The sequence below is a fragment of the Argiope bruennichi genome, chromosome X1 (assembly GCF_947563725.1).
Source record: "Argiope bruennichi chromosome X1, qqArgBrue1.1, whole genome shotgun sequence".
NCBI lineage: Eukaryota > Metazoa > Arthropoda > Arachnida > Araneae > Araneidae > Argiope > Argiope bruennichi.
Genome location: NC_079162.1, coordinates 109,120,412 through 109,140,748, shown reverse-complemented (window position 1 = coordinate 109,140,748; position 20,337 = coordinate 109,120,412). Strand labels below are relative to the sequence as shown.

Below are 20,337 nucleotides of genomic sequence, written 5' to 3'. Positions count from 1 at the left end.
ATTTTAAAATAAAAATAAATACATAATAAAAAAATCCAACTTGTATATAAATTTTTTTGTATGTCTTTTTACATATATTTCATAACAAAGAATTGCAATGACAGTTGATCTTGTTTCTCATTGCTTCTTACATCATTATTACACTGACGTATGTATAACACTTTTATATTTTTCAAAGTTCTTCCCTCCCCCCCTTTTTTTTAATTCAGTCTACATATTTTGACCTGAGTATGCAAATTGTTTTGTTAATTTAATAAAAAGTTAAGACTCATAAGCATAAAAGTGAATTCAAAAGAAAGAAATTTGGATACTAGTAGTAGTAGTTTAGTATCTGCACAGTCTGACTGAGTGAAAGAGAGTAAATGAAACTATAAAGTTTGCACAATTAAAGTGATTATTAAAGAAAATGTAGTTATTGATGAAAGTGGAAAACATTTTTGTAGATCTGGCCGATCTCTAGAAAGTGTCAATTTCACAGTTACAGTTTACATGAACAACAGTTTATATCACTTCATTTCTTGATGTTTGTCGAGGTAAAAAAAAAAATAATGCCAAATTTTAAGTTTTATAAAATTGTCAAAAGTAAAATTTTCATATAATTTCTTTGGTATTGAAATTTCCTACGTTTGTCGCAAACATTTTTAAGAGAATTTTTGTGTACTGTAGACTTTTCTTTGTACTGTAGTTCTTGTGTACTGTAGTTCTTCTTTTTGGCCGAAGTTAGAAGTTTTTTTTTTTTTTTGATGAAAATTATGGAACGCTGGAAAAAGTATTACTTTTTATGCTAGAATAATATAAATTACAAGCGAAATCATTTATTATTTTGAGAACGGTCAAATGATTGCATTTTTCTGATCCTCAGAAAAAGATATGAAATGTTTGATTCGAATAGTTCAGCCTCAGAACATATGATTTTTATTTTGAAATGCAAACAGTTTAAAACAATTACGATTTCAGGGTTATTTATTGAGATATATATTAAGCCGGAAGAACATCTTGGTTTTCCACCATGATGATGGTTTTATGTAAACAGTAATGCAATAGAGATAAAACCGTACCGTCGTTTAATGACATTTCAAAACTTGATGTTGACGCCGGTGTTTGGTAGTAAATAAATTAAAAACATTCTTTTCTGGATACAAAAATTTTACATTTTTGGATAAATATATTGCCCCAGTTATAAAAAAGTAAGCCACTAATTTTATGTCACGCTTTTTGCGGTAGTACTTTTTAGATCTGTTCTGGATGGCCTTCAGTTTGTAGCAAACAACATCTCACGACCCTAAAATATTTTTGTATGCGTGATGTTTTCACAATGTAGTATGAAAAAAATCTAAGGTTTCATTTATATATAATTCATCTGGACATCTTATACACATTGTACTTTATCATGATGAAATGAAGGTTAGGGTCTAATTAAACTTATCAATGATTACTCAGTTGTCTCAAGACTTTTCTAAGAGTTGTCTAAGACTTATAGTTTTATTCACATCAAAATTTAGTTTGTATGCTTATTTAACGAAAATATAAAAAATACGATTTTTTTTTTTTTTTTTCAGATTGTGTGATTCGAAAATAAAAATGAAACTCCAAACTAATGATTGAAACTTACTAATTTCAAAAATATAAATTTATTCTTAGATTTTTTAATTAATGAAAATTAAAATTTTAATTTAAAAAATAAAATTTGGTTCAAGCTGTTTATTTAAATAATTTTTTTTATTGCTATCTTTTTTTTTTTTTAAGTGATGAAATATTTTTTTGTTTGAATGTTAATGTTTTTAAATCATTGAATTGATTTTTAAAAACACCATAGGATTAAAGGCGTCAGTTGGGAATATTAAAAAAATCAGATTACTTTATTTATAAATTATTTAATGTACATATTGTGTTGTTTAAAAACAGTCATTTTTGCAAAGAATTTTATTGCTCCTCTTGTGGCAAACATGATTATTTATTTCTATGGATTCTGAATATTCTATTTTATAGGCAAATGATTATCTGCTATTTTATCTATGTATTTCTGAAATAAAATCATTCTCAAACACTGATCTGTTTAAAACTTGAAATGAAATAAAAAGAAATTTTTATTTTCACTTATAATAAAATTAAAAGTTCTTAGAAATAGATTATGTAATGAAATTATGATCTGTAACTGGAATGATTATTTTCATATGAAATTGAATGTACAAATCAGTTAAATAAATAAAATTCCAAAAAGGCAAATACTTTTTCAATATACTTGCACTTTTTACATTTAATGAATAATGTAAAATGTCTGTATATTTTTCTCTAATATATGTATGCTTAAAATCCTGATTCTTTCATTATGTATATATTTTAATCACTCTCATGATTATCAAAATCATATCTATGCCAGTAGCATTTCAATTGCAAGTACTTAACAGGATTTAGCAGACATTAATAAAAATGCAGCTTCAAGGGAAGTAAAATATTACTCAGGAATGGAAATAAAAAGAAATTTGATAGTCATAAAAAATAAAATCTCATATAACGATCAATTAATGATCCTTTAGTAGCCAATAAAGAAATGTGAATGTTTGCCTTTCGTTTTCTGATTTCTAGATTGAAAAATGTTGTTTCTGTCTTTTAAGTTTATCAAAAAGTGTATTTCTGATGAGGGAAAAACACTGGCTACATTTTTTATATTATTATTATATTGGGTGAAAATTTATTTTTCCTGTGTGTGCTGTGCCTAAAAAATTATCACAACCTTTTTAAAACTTGCATGTAATGATGTAAATTTACAAAAAAAAAAAAAAAAAAAAAGTGTGAGAACACAAAACTTCTGTATGTAACAATGTTGAAATTTGTGACATCTAAAATTAAACTGTTTTGGAAGATCATAACAAATGAGGTTTGCTAAATTTTCTTACATAGTTTCTTCGTTTATATAATTGTATATTAAGTAGTAAACTAGATTAATTCTGAAAATTATTATCCCTATATTCTACACCTTCCTTGTTCCATATTATTTCTACTACTAATCAAGTCCAGACAATATTTTTAGTATCTTAAACACTTTTTATATAAATATATACGTTTTATAAATATATTTATAAAATGTTTGTTTTTGTATAAATTGTATAAATATATTTCTCAGTATTTGTGTTTGCCATAGCTCATTATTTTATGAAATCCAGCTTTTTTTTTTTTTTTTTTTAAATTATTATTATTTCTAGCCGGTATCATGTTAGTATAAATGAAAATTTTTCTTACCATAACAGTTTATAATGCAGATGGAAAGAGATAATAAAAATCTGTTGATTATTAAAATTCTGTTCAAAAGACATCAAAAAGAACTGTTTATAAATTAGTGATATATTATGATCTGAATCTTTAATTTATTGAAATTGAATAAGAATGAGATTTTATATATATAATAAAATTATATTCACTTGTTTTCCAAATTTATGGCTAGAAAATGATCTTTTAATATTTTGATGTGTTTCAATATCTATTTCTGTATTTGTTAATTTTTTCTCCAATTTCTTTCTCATTATTATTTCTTTTAGTATTATTTTATAAGTAGTATTTTAATGCTGCCAAGTAGATATTTTTATGAATCGCTCCAAAATTTAATTTTTTTTGTTGTTGTTCTTTAATACTATAATATATATGTACATATATTGTCATTAAAGAGCATTTATTTAATTTCTCTTTCTTCATCATAAAATATGTGAATAAACTTAATTTCGGATATTGGTATCTTTTATGATATATGTTTGTTTTAAGAACAGAATTTTTTAGAATAAGGAAGGTGCAGTGAAAACACTTTTAACAATTTACTTTAAATAAATTGTTTTGAGAATTCAGGATCATAGTGTCATTAAAAGTCATTAAAACCTGCTAATTTTTTATGATCCTTATATAAGGGCCTTATATTTTTTACAAAGGTACTAATTTTTCTTTCTGAAGATAAAGTAAAATTTTCAGGAAGTTAAATTTTTCCTAGTGTAGAAATAAATTTTCTTTGTTTTGTGTCATCCTTCAATGAAAAGTGCTGACTATAAAGAAAGCAGTGATGATGGTTGCTGATTCATTTGCATTAATGAGTTTAAAGGTTGAAAAAAGTCTCTCCTGTAATAGTATATGGTATGTATGTATGCATGCATGGAGAAAAATTATCTCTTTCACTGACTTAACTTTTTAAAAAAAATCTTCTATTGCTTGCATTGATAAGCAAAATAAATAAATAAAATAAATAAATAAAGTTTCTTTTCAGGAATAATTTTATGTTCTGGCATAAAACGAAATGTTCATAGTGCTCCAAAGAATTTGACATTTCTAATGTGGGAGAAGCAGCTGTAAAAGCACATTTGAAAAATAAGATTTTGTTAATCATCTATTTTCTATGTTATAATTTAAATTAGAAAACTATAGACTTATTATTATGGATTCCATTTAGAAAATTAAATTCTCCTTTGGATTCATAATCTATCATTTCTATATATTTGACTTTTTGAATCAGTGTTAACTTAGGGAGTTGTGCTTCTGGCCTCAGTCAGCAATATCAGCATTAACAGCCAATTCAAAGTATCACCTATAACAAAAAGCTAACAGTAAAGTAACAAAGAGCTAAAGAAATTCTTGCCAATGGCATAAAAAAAAAAGATGTAATCTGATTTGTCAATCTCTTTAAAGAATAAGAAATCTCTCTTAGAAAAGGAAATTGCTGAGATTGAATGTAATGCTATTGAACTTGCTCAGAAAGCTGAGAAAACCAGAGACTTTCCACTGCTAAAAAAATCTAATGAGTTACAAAAAATTACTAACCAATAAGTTGAACAGTTGAAAAAGTTAGAGAGTGAAATTTGTAGAAAGAAACAGAAAACTTTTTTTTTACATAATTAATTAAATTTTACAGGTTTTTTTAATTCCGGATTTGTTTACTTATGTTCTTAACCTTTTTTTCTGTTAAGAGATTGAAATGTTAATGAAGCAGTGTAATATTTTTCTTCTTCTTACTGCAGACTGTAATATAAATGAAGTACTTCAAATGTGAATTGAATTAGATTTTTATGAAAAAAAAAAATTAAGGTACTTAGCTTTAATGTTCAGGGAAAATATGTTGTACTCATTGGTGGTATTCTCTATTTCTATTTTTTAAAATTGAATATTATTTTTGCTCATCTTAGTGAATTTCATCGTAACATAGTTCCATGATCAAAACTATTATGTTTAAGTGGGTCCTTAATTTTTTCCTCAAAGGTGCTTATAAACTGCTTATTTTTTAAGAAAAAATTTGTCTACTCACCCTAGAATTTATCTTAAAGTATTTCCAAGTTAAATTTTTAAAAACCTTTTTGGAAAATAATTTTATACTGTTCCTTTTTTTAATAATTTTATGAAATATTCCTGTAATTCCTAAGCTATGGTTCTTGAATAGCGTATTAGTGGGCCACGAAGCATCATTTTCATATTTTATAGATGTCATATTTGTTTTTGTTGTAACTTTAAGGTTAAAGATAAAATCTTTTAAAAGAATACTTAAAGTGAAAGTACCATCTGATGAAGAAGACCCATTTATTAAACAGTTGTATGACCAGATTGTAAAATTGTTTTTTAAAGTAACATCATTGATCCTGTTCTGGATTTCACCCATTCTTATCTGTATGAATATGCTGTCTTAGTATTAGTTTATTAAAAATGTAAGCTTATAAACAAAGTGAATGTCAGAAGTGCTTGAGACTGAAGCTGTCAGTTTTTATCCAGATATTGACTCAATTGAAGACAAACAATATCAAAAATTCATTTTTTTTTTTTGAGTTTTCTGATATTGTGGTAGCTAAGTAATAACAATAAAGTTTTTTTTTTGCTTTTTTACTTTATAAATAATAAGTTTTTAATCCCTTTATAATAGGGAAGAGTAAGGAAGAGTGGGACAAATTTTACAAAAGTTTTTTACTTCACTAATTTAAACTTACTAAGAGTGCAGCTTATAAAAATCTAATAGCTTCTTTAATTTATTTTTAAGAAATAAAAAATCAGCAAAATACAAAAAAAAAAAAAAAAATCTAGTTTTTATTTGCATAGTTAAAAATGGTAGCATTTTTGTCCCACACCTTCCCTATATGAGGAAGGTATGGGATTCATATGAGAGAGGAATGATGCAAGGTTTGAGGAAATTAAAATTAATAAATAGTGTAGTTTGATATCCTTTTCATTCAATGATTTATGATTTTGGACATGCCAAACAATAACTGATTTTGAAATCTTCATTGGTGCTGTCACATTTTGGAAACTTTTATTTGCTTTTACAACCATTTCCAGTGATTGCAGTATATTATTTAAAATATTTTTTTTATTTCTGGGTGCTTTTTCTTCCATATTCATGGCACTTTTATGTATAAAAAAGATAAAATTAGTAATTCTTTTTAATTTAAAGTGACAGAAGTTATTTATTAAAACATTCATAATTTTGCTTCATTTTTTTCATTACTTAATTTTTATTATATTGCTTATTACTTTATTATATTTACAGTAGAATTTCCTTTAACTGAATTTAAGTAGTAAACTTGATTTTAGATGGAAAATAATTTTTTTTATATGTGAAATGTATTTATACTTTATATGATACAATTATTAACAAAAATAAAGAATAACAAAACATGCTTAGAGTCATTGATGCTCTTAAGTAAATTTTTGAAAAAGAGTGGAATTTTCTTTTATGCTTTTTGTTTTGGTTAATGGAGTTCCAGCTTTTTTTTATTGTTGCACATTATTACTTATATATATAACATAATAATGTACAGCAAATAATATTTTTTAATAAATTTAAAATCATCAACTTCCTATTGCATTGTAACACCCCAATAACTAATTTTATTTAACAGCTTAAGAAAAATTAAAAACTTAAATCGTTAGCATATTTAACTATTTAGAAAATGTATTGAAATGCAGTCGAACATATTCCATTCCTCCCTAATTTATATCGTCCCATTCCTCTCACTGCAGAATATTCTTTTAATATGCATATTATATAGAGCATGCTACATTTAAACGTAAGTTGACTGTTAGTATATAAACTCTATATCTTTGAATTTATTATATATTTAAAATATTTTTATTTTATAAATAATAAGAAAAAAAAATGATTGAAAAAAATTAGAATTTGTATTTACTTTTGAGGCATAAAAATCATATAGTCTCATTTAAACACAAATAATATTATAGATTATATAATATTATTTGTTATATGGGAGTTATAATTTGTACTTGGGAAAGAGAGTTTGGAAAACACGTCTGCCTACATCGTAACACAGTAGGAAATTGAGCAAAATTTTTCTGTTACAGCTTTTTACTAAGAAGAACTGGTAGGAATTTCTTTGACAATGCTGATTTAGGAAAAAAGATTTTGGGTATCTTTAAAAAATTGATGTGAGATTTAGCAATTTTTTTCCCTTCACTTGGAATATAGGAAACCAAAACTCAATAATTTTTTAGAGCTCATGTTAGAAATAAGTAAATTAAAAAGTGGGATTTGAATCAGGAAATAAAAGTAAATTTTAGAATAAGGTAACATGGGCTAATTTAAGATAAAAATGAGGAAATTATTAGGATTTGAATTAAGAGATATCATTATATATATATTCATTTATAATGATGTCTGTACTTTTAGTTAAAGAGTCACAAAATAATTTTTACACAACAGATGGTTTGCACAACTAAAGAGTTAAGGAAGTGCTGAAAATATCATTCAAATTTTTCAGACAAAAAAAAAATAAGTAAGTAAAAAATCCACTGTTTATTCTAGCTGGAAGTTTCGAAGGTATATATAATGTTCACATAATAATCCTCCATTTGTTGTTTTTTTATATATATATTTAGGACAGTTTTTGTTGCTATCTTATATAAAAATTTAATGCTCTTGTATTTTATGTCTGACATATCTAGGTAGACGATAAAACCAAATGAAGTCACTACTGCCTTATTCTTTTATGTTATCAAAAAAGAAATAATTCTTTTTACACTAAAAAGAATAAAAGTTTAGTTTTTTTTTATCTGTTTGGTATTATTTGCATGAACTGAATGGACTTAAACTGACTACCATTAATTACACATATCATTTACAGACAGTACTGTTTATAGTTAATAAAGCAAAATAATCCATTTTCCATTAGTCTACAACTCATTAGCTCACTCGCAGAGCATGGGGAAAACTCAAGGTACTATGCAGCAAATAGGCTGAGATTCTCTACCAAGAGTTCACTAGTTCTTTTGTGGTGAAAAATGTCAACAATCGTGTGCCAATTTCAATAAATGAAATAATAGGCACTCTTTGAGAAATTGCAGCAAGGCTTTTATATATAATATATTCTTAGAGGACTCCTGAATTGTTTAAAAATAAGAAATTTTGTGATGCCAAGTTGCCAAATTTTACAACATACTTTCACTTTCAAAATTTGTAAAAATATATATTATGAAAAATAATATATATATAAATATTACCATTTGCAGAATATACTTTGTGAAAAATTAATAGTTAGAGATCTGTATAAGAAGAGATTTCAAATTAATAACTAATATTAGAAGATAAATATAGACTTAAATGTACAAATAAGTTTATATTTTGTTAAGTTTTTATCGTCAATAGAATTTCTATTGGAAGTGCCTCAAAATAATATTGTATATATGGACTCATATTATCAAAATATGTCAGTGTGTAAGGGGCATTGCTTATTGAATAGAATGAGGGGCCTCAAAACAATTTTCCTCTGATGTCTTGATATTGTCAGTAACTACCACTGGGCAGAATTTAGAATTCTTTTCTTTGAAAAAAAAAAGCTGAATGTTAGAATTTGTCAAATCATATTTGAATAATATTTTTTAAAAAATCATTATTTAGTACTGTTTGGCTTGAGAGGAGGGAAGTGTTGAAAAATTATGGCTTATAAAATGAAAACTGAGTACTTAATTCATTTTAGTGAAATGGAAGAATATCTTAAAAGAAATGATGAATAATAGAAATTCAAATAGTTTTAAATTCTTAAAATTTGTTTGCAGTTTTTTTTCCAAAAGTATATGCGTCTGAAATGAAATGAAGGCTTCATTGACTTTTGAATTATGAATTAGAGAATCACTGGTGAAAAATCAAACTTTCCTTACATTTATTAGTTCTTTTGTTGAAGGAACTTTTCTTTATATAATCATCATTGTAACTCTCTACTATTTTAAATCCTATTTGTGTAATCGATATACTATCTTAGACAACAAAAAAAAAGTCTTGTTACTTAATGAGATATCCTTTTTGTTTAGTTTCTGTTAACATGAAAAGGTTCAGATGCAAAAGTAAACTTCCAGCAAGAAACTATTAAATTTAGTTATTTGAATAGTAATGATAAGTCAACCAACTGACTCTCCAACCCACCATGAAGGCACACGGATTTAAACCATAAGGCTGAATGACCGGACCGAGCAACAGCAACACTGGCGGAAACTGTGGTTGAGTCCTAAGGGCCATCTTCGGCCACGGTACAGCCTTCCCCGAAAGAAGTGCGTCCCGTCATCGATGAGAGGAGTCAGATCCCCCACCTATTTGTGTACCCTCCAAGGTGACGAGATCCAACCACCATGCCTGAAGCATCTCATCCTTATTTTGAGGTGCCCCTCCCCCGGGGGATGAATAGTAATGATGAGAAGAAACTAATTCTAACAGTGTTTTGAATAACTTTTATAAAATAAGCTATGCTTTACATAACTACATCTGAATTAAATTTACATGCAACTAATAAAATATTTGTTTGAGGAAACTAGAAATCTTCAGATTATTATTAAAATCATTTATTTAGTAAAGAATTTATTAAAGAATTCTAAATACTGTCCAGTGGTAGTTACTGACAATATCAAGACATATTATTTGTTTGAGGAAACCAGAAATCTTCATATTGTTATTAAAATAATTTAGTGCTATTTCACCACCAGTTTTATTTTACTCAAAACTTTTAGTTTATTGATAAATCAATATAACCCCTGGGGAACTACTGCTTGAATCCCTCTGAGAAGCAGGTGTATTTGTCTATTCAAGTCTATTTTGTGGTTTCTGGAAGATTTTCTAAATCATTTTTTTAAAAATGTAGTTGCAGTTTCTTTTGTAACATATTTCTATTTGAAAAACTTTATTCTAAAAGCTTTAGTGTTCATAATAGTATTAATGAGAACCTTTGAGATTTCATTTATTTTTTAAACATTTCTTCTATTTACCTATGATATATTTTATATTATATTATAAATTAATAAGACTCATATGAAGTATAAAATGAATTAGCATCAAGGAATTCTTGTTCATTCATGTTTTCTTTGCAGAATTACTTGTGCAAAGTATAATATGAGTGATCATAATATATTGTGATAATGATTGATTATAATATGAATGTCATGATATATTGTGATAATGTATTATGAGTATTTATAATAATATTTATGATAATTAAATTCTTTTGAAGTTTGTATATCAAATGATGATATATATTTCAAATTAAATTTGTTATGAAGGGCAAGCAAGTGACTTTAATTAATTTTTAAATGATAACAATTGTTTTCTTTTGAAATATTTCCATAAATCTTGAATAATTTCAAAATTGTTGTTATATTTAACAAACATGGGATAATCCAAATGGTAAAAATGTTGTGAACATTCAAATTTCATGTTATCTCAGTTTCTCTAATTACATCTAAGAGTCATGTAAAATGCTAATGAAAAATCATTAAAAATTTATGAATTCACACATGCATGCATACACACACATGTGCGTGCGTTCCTACATTTCGTAGTCTTTTTTAATCCTAAAATCAATCAGTTAATGAACAATCAATTAAATACATTATATTTTACTTCATAAAAGTTATTTTTTTATGAACCTCTGTATTCTGTATAGGTTTTAATGAAAACAAATATGTCTGCCTCTTTTTTGAGTTCAGTTTATATAATCATACAAACTTGAGTTGATCTGAATCAAAATTTTAGAGAAATAAGTATTCAGTTCAGTTAAAGAAATTTCTTACATTTTTACTTTTTTCTTTCTTACTTTTTTTACTACACAGATTCATTTCTTATTTTTAAAAAGCAATGAGAGAGAGAATAGCATTAGTTGTAGCTGTGCTTTATTATAAAAAGTTCAGTTTTTTTTTGTTTTTGTTTTTTCTGAGGAAAAGAATGGAAAGATAAAATACAGTTATGTAACTAGGGCGGGGTTCACAGAACACCATATAGAGGAATTAATTTAGCGAATTTTAAAAGGAATGTATGTTTATTTAAACTCTTATTCCAGAGAGTTTTAAAATTAAAATGCTTCCAATCAAGGATGAGAATATATATATATATATATATATATATATATTAAAGTCTTTTTACAACCTGGGTATTAATTGGAACTGGATGTCTCAAAACAAAGTAAAAAATTCTTTTATGTTACAGAAATCTGGAAGCTAGAGCATTTTTTGTGGAAGGGGAAAACTTGTAAAACAACATTTCTAAAAATTTGTATCTCATTAAGGGAAGAGAAGCATGCTGGACTATACTGTAGTTTGTTTTTAAATGAAAAGAAGATAATATGATGATGAGTTCCTTAGGATTTTTCACAATAAACATGGAAGCCAAATCCTTCATATTCTTGGTGAATGGACATTGGGTTCTTTTGAAGTTTGTGAAATTTAAGAAAAATGTGTTATTTCTATTTTCAAAGATAAAGTGAAAAAATATTTCTACTTAGAAACTTTAAACAATTAATTATAATTTTTTAAAGTTTCTATGATAAAAAAGGATTACTTTTTCATTATTTTTCATATTTGTGAGGTTTCTAAGAATATTAAGTAATTTCTGGTCATTTTAAGTTTTTTAGGCCTGAGATCAATGGTGCATATATTTGCTTTTTTCTGAATGTATCAGTGTTTTCATACAAGCTATTGTTTGATACTTTTTGCACAGGCCAATTTGGGGGGATTTATTTATGAAATTTCTTCCACAAGCTTAGCTAAATTTATTGAAAATTTTTGTGAATGTACTTAAACTGCCTTTGAAATGAAAGATTAATTTATATTAAAAAGCCCTTGTGTGTATCTGTTGACTTTTTGTACATTGCTGTTCTATAGGGCAGACTATTTGACTTAAAAATTCTAAATGTGGCACAAATATGCTCCGAAGGCAAAAATGTACATTTCAAACTGATTTTTTTTTATCTAACTTTAATTTGAATTTTAATGAATTAATATGCAAAATTCCAGCATTTTTTTGGAGAGGAGACGTATTAAAATTATATACTGAATTCAAATTATATAAAAATTAAAATTATATAAAAATATTATTGGATAACAATGGAATTTTACAATAGAGTAAAAATTAAAAATAATCTTTTATATGTTATATATTTAGTGTGCAATTTTTCAGTAATTTAAAAATCGATATCTTATTAAATATTTTATGCAGTAGTTGTTTTCTTTGTTGAAATTTAAATAAATTCTACATCATAGTTTCATCAGATCTTGAAATCATCTGTTTAAAAAGATCATTATATCTCAAATAAACTTTTTTAATCAAGAATTTTACTTCACATTTAATCTACAGGGTGTGGCAAAAAAATCGGACAAAATTATTACATCACAGAATCGAATTTAATTAATTTCTTTTTAATTTTTGTTCATTTCTTTTTGTTTACATCTTTAATTATAACATATTTTATAATATATCTTTTAGTTTACGTATTGTTTTTTGGCTTTTTTACAGTGTCAAGGAAAACATATGTTATTTTAGAGTTGTTTAAGCAAGGAAAACAAAGGTACGAAGTCGTTCGTTTGCTTAATATGCCTCGGCAAACAGTGTATGATGCAATGTATCGCCTCAAAGAGCTTGACAATGATTGCCAAAGTCCAGGAAGTGAACGAAAATGTATGGTGAACACTTTCAATAGCCGTAAGGTTATCAAAAAAGCGCGTTCAATGGAATTCGAGGGTTTCCATGAGAAAGATCGCTCGTGAACTGGAAATAAGCGACCGATCAATTCAACGAATGGCAAAAACAAAACTTGGACTGCAGCCTTGCAAGTTCCAAAAAGTTCAGCTTCTCACTGAAGAAAACAAACTCATGAGGCTTCAAAGACACTGAAATTTTTTGAAACGGATTGCAAGTCAGCTCTGAGAGAGATTCTTTTTCACTAATGAGAGGCTGTTTACCGTCCAAAAGCTCGTAACTCCTAGAACTTTAGAATCTTGTCTGCAGAGGCTCCAAGCGCTTCAGCAATTGTTGAACATCGCAAAAATCCAAAGTCGGTCATGGTATGGGACGGAATTTGCACCAGCGGCAAAACATCTCTGGTTTTTGTGGATGAGGGCGTTAAAATAAATGAAAAAGTATACCAATGGAACATTCTAGAAGCTGTTGTATTTCCGTGGGTCAAAACGCACATCGGCAAGCGGGATTTTCAACAAGACTCCGCGCCTGCTCACTAGGCTAAAAAGACAGAAGAGCGGTGCAAGGCGCATTTTCCAATGATATCATCTGGAGAGTGGGCACAATACTCCCCGAATCTCAATCCCATGATTACAGCACATGGTCCATTTTGGAGTCTTGGGTTTGCACTAAACAGCATAAAAGTTTGGACTCCATAAAGCAAATTCTTCGACGGGAATGGGATAGATTAAAGGTAGAAGACTTGCGACCCATTGCTGAAAATTTCAATACGTGTTTGTGCCCCTGCATCACTGCAAAAGGCGGCCACTTTGAAACAAATTAAATTCATTTAATAGTAAAAGTCTATTCGTAATATTATTTGTCATGTATTGTTAATTTATCTATTTTTAATCAAGTTATATTAAAAATTGTTCGAGTTTTTCTGCCGCACCCTTTATAGATATGTAGCATGTGATTGTATAGCTTATAGTTATTAAGTATCTATAGATTTGATTTATGCTATTCAAATATGCAATATAAATAGATTAAATATATATAATAATTAAGTAATCATCAGAATCATATGCTACTTTAAAAATTATATATCTATATCTATCTATATATATATCATCAAAAATTTTTAGCATTTTTGGATATTTCACAGTCAATGGAGGCTACAATTTTTCCCCCCTGTTTGTGCTCTTATGAGCTTATAATAATTTATATTTCAGAATCATAGTTGGCATATGTATGTATTTTCTAGATATGTTTAGTTCTACATTTCATAAAATATTACTTTTACTTTGTTTCAGGATAAAAACACCTATAGCAATTAATTTATTATTCAGTTGTTTGTTATAATTTTTTTTAAAATGTACTTGATGATTGGCTAATTAATAGGAAATTATTGTATTTTAATTTAGATTCTTGCTATATTAAGACGATAAATAATTGTATTAATTCTCATGTTTTTAAAAAATTTATTCTGCCCTAACTCTTTTGAATCAGTTAAATGTAACATTCTAAAGGATTAATTTTGTTAGCTTAAAAGCTTTCAGTACATTTTCATTTTATTTATATATCAAAATTTAGTTCAAGTAGTTTTACATATTTTTATATATTTCTTTTTCTTCTTCATATCTTCTGTTTTATTTTTTGAAGTTTTTAGCAGTCATTACTTTCAGTGTCCCCAAATATGTTGCAATATAATTAGGGTGATAGCTGAAACAATTGGTCATCAAAGGTTTGTAACATGTAAATCATAATAGTTCAAATATGTATTATATATTATTATTTAAATTTAATTGCAATTTCAATCTTAACCTGATATAAAGTTTCAAGGGAAGATATGCAGATTGCAATACAATGGGAGGGCGGGGGCAGTTTTAGTATTTGCCTTGAGTGCCATTTTATGTATGTACACCTCTAATAATATGTTTAAAAAAACTGATTATAATGCTGTATTTTTCATCATAGAATTTTATATAAATTTCTTATTTTACTGATGACTTTTTAAAATGTTGTAATAAAGAAAGGAATAGTGTTTTTTTTTTTTTCTGTAATGAATCTATACATTAGTTTCTAGCATATGTAGAAATATATGAACAATTAAAATTGTAAATTGCTATTAAATTCCTTTATTTTTTTAATAACTAGTGAATAATCTCTTCAGAGAGAACCTTTAAAATTTTACAAAAAATGTTTAGCCAGGTTAATCCATTCTATCAATTAATAATACTTTTGCAGACAGGGTTGGTTTAATAAATAGGTACTCAAAAATAGACTAAGGATGAATAGATAAAAATGCCTTCATTCTTATGAATTGGGTTTGAGGAGGGAAGATCTCTCGCCCTCTACTCCCTTTCTTTTCATTTCTTTTCTCAAATTCTGGTAACTTAAAAAGAATATATTTTGATACATTATTTTTTAGAACTGTATTTTGAAAAAGGATGGAATTGATATTTAAAAAATGTTTAATTCCATTGATGATTCTGGTTTGACATGTATAAAAAAATGCAGTTTTGATACTTGTAATATATTTTGAAAGAACAACAAACCTATGCATAGGAGGAGAATTTGTCATAATATTAGTTTGTTATGAATTTAAAAAAAATATTCATGTTCTTATTAATTTTTATTATTCTTATATTCACATTTTTATTAATAATAATGTGAATGTAATTTAAATTGCTTTTGGTTTATATAATTTAATGATTACCTATGAATTGTAGCTAGATTTGTGGCTTTTAGCCATATTGTAATATGTTTTAATTTTTTTTTATGGTACAGAGAGTAAACTATTTGCCATTTAAAATACAATTTTTTTTTTTAATAAATCCATTCTAATGTTCTTTTTAAGGAGTAAGTGGACATAGTTTATGTTGCAGTTTTCAGAAAATTTGAGAAACATATAATTAAAATATTGCTTCATCTTTAATTATGATTCACTATCAACTGATAGCATTCATAATGATATTTGCATATATCAATGCTTACATGACAATAAATGCTGAGCTTTGTGAATATGTGTATTGAATTTTTGATTCAGATTTCATAATTTCATAAATATTTTAAAGTGCTAACTAATTTGTATTGGCTTATCTGTATGTATCATTATGAATTGTAAGAAAATATAAACAAAGAACTGTGTTCTAAGATTTAATTTTACTAAAAAATATATAATCTTTGCCATTTAAATTAAAACTTCATTAAAATATAATGCTTTTGAATAAACAGAGTTTGTGCACTTTTTTGATGATCTTTTGCTTCTTGAGTTAAATTTCATTTTTATTCATAATTACAATTTTAAACAGAGCTTAAAGGAAAAGCTGAGTGCAAGTCTTGATAACTTGAAAAGAATTATCATAAAAATATTATAAAATACTCTCAAAACTGTAAACATGATACATTTTTCAAACCAGTTTTCTTATATATTGAAGAGAAAAAATTATATTGTTATTTCCATTTATATCCAAATAAGCTATTATTAAATTGTATGATAAATATAATCTTAAAATTATTTCTTTTAATTGTTTTTATTGATTAGAACAACAAATTTGAAGAATGTGTTTGTTATGTAATTTGTTGTGCAAATGTGTTTAACTATTGTTGGTCCATTCTAGAGAAATAAAAATAACCACACAATTTAAATAACTAGATAGGTAGTTGTGCAAAATTTGCATAAATTACCATGAGAAATTTAAAAATATAGTTCCTAATAAATTATTTGGAATAATTTCTTCATATCTGTTTCTGACTTATTTGTGTATCGCTATTTTCTTTATATATATTTTCTTTACATATTTCAGGAAAATAGAAATGCTTCTAGATCAATATGAATATATCATTTTACAAAATTATAATAAACATTTTTTAAATCAATTAAAGTATATCTTATATTCATGTGTTTCTCAACTATTTGGATCACTCTCAATAATCCATAACATAGCTTCCTGAGAGATGTTTTAATTAGAACACATTGTACTATTTCTTATTTTTGTCCAAAGTAATTTGGTCAATTACTAGAATGAAATATTAAACCGATGTATATGGTATGAAAGATTGTTTTTTCTCTGAGTATGTTTACTAGTATGATTACTTTTAAATTTGTTTGAGAAAGTTAAAATCACTATTATAATTTATGTAGCAGTAAATAAATTCATTTGACAAATAGAGTTAAACAACATCAAAGTCATTCTTATGTTGAAGTTTAACTGTATGTAACTGTATGCAAATGCAAGTACCTTTGCTTTATTTATTTACTGTCAATATATAATGAAATCACTGAAATTTTTGAGGATTTTAATATTTATTGCAATTATTATTAAATTAATTTCTTACTTATTTAAATTGTTCTAAATATCACATATGTAAATAAGTAAGAAATGTATAGTAAATAAACAAAGAATGTTCTGAAATTTTTGAAAATGTTTTAAAATTAGAATAAATTATTTGTTTGCATCATAGGATGTATTACCATTCTGAAACAAAGAAGATGTGGAATCATTAAAAAATATCAGTATTCAGAACTTCAGAAATACTTGATGGAACAAACTATAATGAAAAACAACAATCTCAATGGAGAATGTGATGAAATTTCATCTCATTTATTAATAATGCATCTCTGGAAGCAAATCACAATTAAAACTAGTTTTCTATTAATAAGGGAGTTTCTTGGAAATCGAAAAGAAGTGTGGTATTAGTGATTTGATTCTTTAAATGAAAGGTATTCTTTTTTTTAATGCATAACAGATTTAAATAAATATGTATGAAAGAAATTTGGTAAAAAAAAAAATGCTATAAAAATGCCAAAAAAATATTAAAAATGCTCATATTTTTTGATATATTGGTAAAGATAATATGAACAATTATAACATTAAAATTCTTATTGAGAATAATCTTATTTGAAAGGAACTGATAAGAGAGATAAACATTGTCAGAATAAAACATTGGTATTGATTCACAGAAACAAAACCTATGAAACAAAGGGACTTTTTAATTGAAATAAAGGAAATTCCAGGCTTAGATGCTAAGGAATTCATTAGTGTATCACATATGTTCTTCTAAGACTTTTGTGTTTAAAAACGACTGAGAAAGCTAATCTTTATTATGGTGATGTAAATGCAGTGTAATTCAGGCAAAATATACATTTATTTTTGAAAGAAGAGCATTTAAAAATTTAATAAAAAAAATATATGTTTTGTTCTAACTCAAAATAAGTATGCTTGGTAAAATAAAATAAGAATGTGTTTTTAATAATATCGAATTTGTGTACATGACATACATCAAAATCAGTGAAATTATTCTGAGCTTTGTTTCAAGTAGGTGTATTAAAATCTATAAAACTATACTTTTAATTTGTTTGATTGTATTCCGTTACATTACACCAGCAAATACTCTTTGTTATATTTTGCTCCTAAGGTAATAACTTTTAAATATTTTATTCAAATACTTATTTCTTCTTTTTTTTAATTTACAGATTATGTTTAATTTACAGTTTTTTTTTAATTTACAGGTTTAATTATGCTTTCACTATATTCTAATCATCTTTTAAGTCGGACTATATTGTTAGCAAGTAATTCTCCTCAACGACAGAAGATTCTTAAAGAAATAGTGAGTGTATTAGGAATTTTTTCAATCATATTAGTGGAATTTCTTAACACAGTTCTATATGCTACTTGTTTTATTTTAGATAGATATTATTTAATCTTTCTAACTTGATATTTTTCTTATGTCTGTTCAATTTTTTAACAAGTTAAAATGCTTGCATATTGTTTAAATATACTATCTATTATTATATTTAAAATTCTCGTTGTGGAGCTGTTGCATCAAGCATTTTATTTTTACAAACTCAAGATTCCTGGTTCAGATGTTGATAATTGTTGCAGAGAGTCTATCTGAACCTGTTAAGAGTTACAAAGCTAAAGAAGTGCTATTTATGGCATAAATTAATAAACATTGTGAGCAAATAAGCATTTTTAAAAAGAAAAATATCAACTGAAGAATATTTGATTATTAACTGTTGAAGATCTTAATTAAATTACAAATGGAATTCTTTGCTCAAAAGGGTTCATGTTTTTGATCTAAAATGCATACTTGGTGTGACCAGTTCATACTTAAATTTTATTGCTGCAATTAAATCTCTTCTTAAATCATTCTTTTTTTGTAAGACCAGAAAACCTGAAATTTGCACTCATTTTCAGAGATTAGTATGGATCAGTTAGATTTTCTTAAAAACATAAGAGCAAAAAATAATAATAAATATAATTAATATGCCTCTTTTCAAAATTGTACATTTGTTTTTCAGTAGTTTTATATGAGTTTGAAGTTCTCTAAAATAAAATCAGGCCTAATATAGATCTTATGGCCAAATATGGTATAAAATGGAACTAATTTCCTAGAAGAAAAGCATCATTACTTTATATATATGTACCTTAGGGTGTTCTAAAACTTCCTTAGTAAGTATTCTAAAACTATCATAAATAGATGCTCATCAAAATTTCTCATTATTAACACACTTTAAAAAGGACGCTTTTTTAAAAAAAATTGATAATAGACATAGTTTGTTTTTGAAAATTTTCTGTGCATTTCGATGGTTTGATTAACAGTGATATTTAAGCTATTTATATGGTAAAAAATATAATGCTTTTGTTGTTCTGTTGACTAAAAGAAAACTATAAATAGTAAAGAACAAAATAATAGTTTTTACATCTGAATTCAATTCATTCAGTATCAAATGTGGTGGTGACAAACTTTTTATTAGTTAAAAAATTATGAGCCGGTGGTTATCCATAGAAGTTATTTACTTCCATTTTAAGAATAAATTCATGGGAATTTTTCTTTATTTCTCTTAATTTTATACTGCTTTTTCTGAAAATGTGCTTTTTTTTTTTTTTTTTTTTTTTTTTGCACATTAAATAATGCATCGTTATTTTCTCTGACATTTTTCAATGCAATGTGTAAGATTGGTGGAATACTGTTGATAAATTGTTTTCTTTTGTTGTATTTTTGATTTTTATAGAAATCTGTTATCGTTGAAATAATGAAGATAGCCAATTCATTTTTATTATTGAAAATACTGCTGAATACATGAATTAGTATTTTAGAAGAAAACAATAAAGTGTTTTCCATATCTTTTCCAATTAACCAACAGTTTTGAAACTTTTTCTAGAATATTGTTGTTAAATAATTCCATTGTGAGCTGCAGACATTTACTCACAACTAATATCTATCTTTTCATGTAGAAAGAAATTATTGCTTCTACTATCATTAAAATGAAATTCTATAATGAAATATATTCAATTTATTTATTTTTGATATTGCAAAAGTAAAGAACTAAACAAACAAACAAAAAATAACATTGAGACTACTTAGCTATGCACCACTTTATTTTACATTGTTGGATTTTTTGCATAAGAATTAACCTTTTTTTT

At 25.8% G+C, this 20,337-nt stretch overlaps 1 protein-coding gene across 1 annotated transcript in view; it reads left to right on the top strand.

Annotated features, from left to right (window-relative positions):
- Positions 1-898: 898 nt before the first annotated feature.
- The window catches only part of LOC129959543 (dTTP/UTP pyrophosphatase-like), a 35,363-nt gene continuing 15,924 nt past the window's right edge, over positions 899-20,337 (top strand). Inside the window, exons 1-2 of the mRNA XM_056072423.1 lie at positions 899-1,187; positions 18,420-18,517. Coding sequence (XP_055928398.1) covers positions 18,428-18,517 — 90 coding nt within the window. The 5' untranslated portion in view covers positions 899-1,187; positions 18,420-18,427. The remainder of the gene's footprint in view (positions 1,188-18,419; positions 18,518-20,337) is intronic.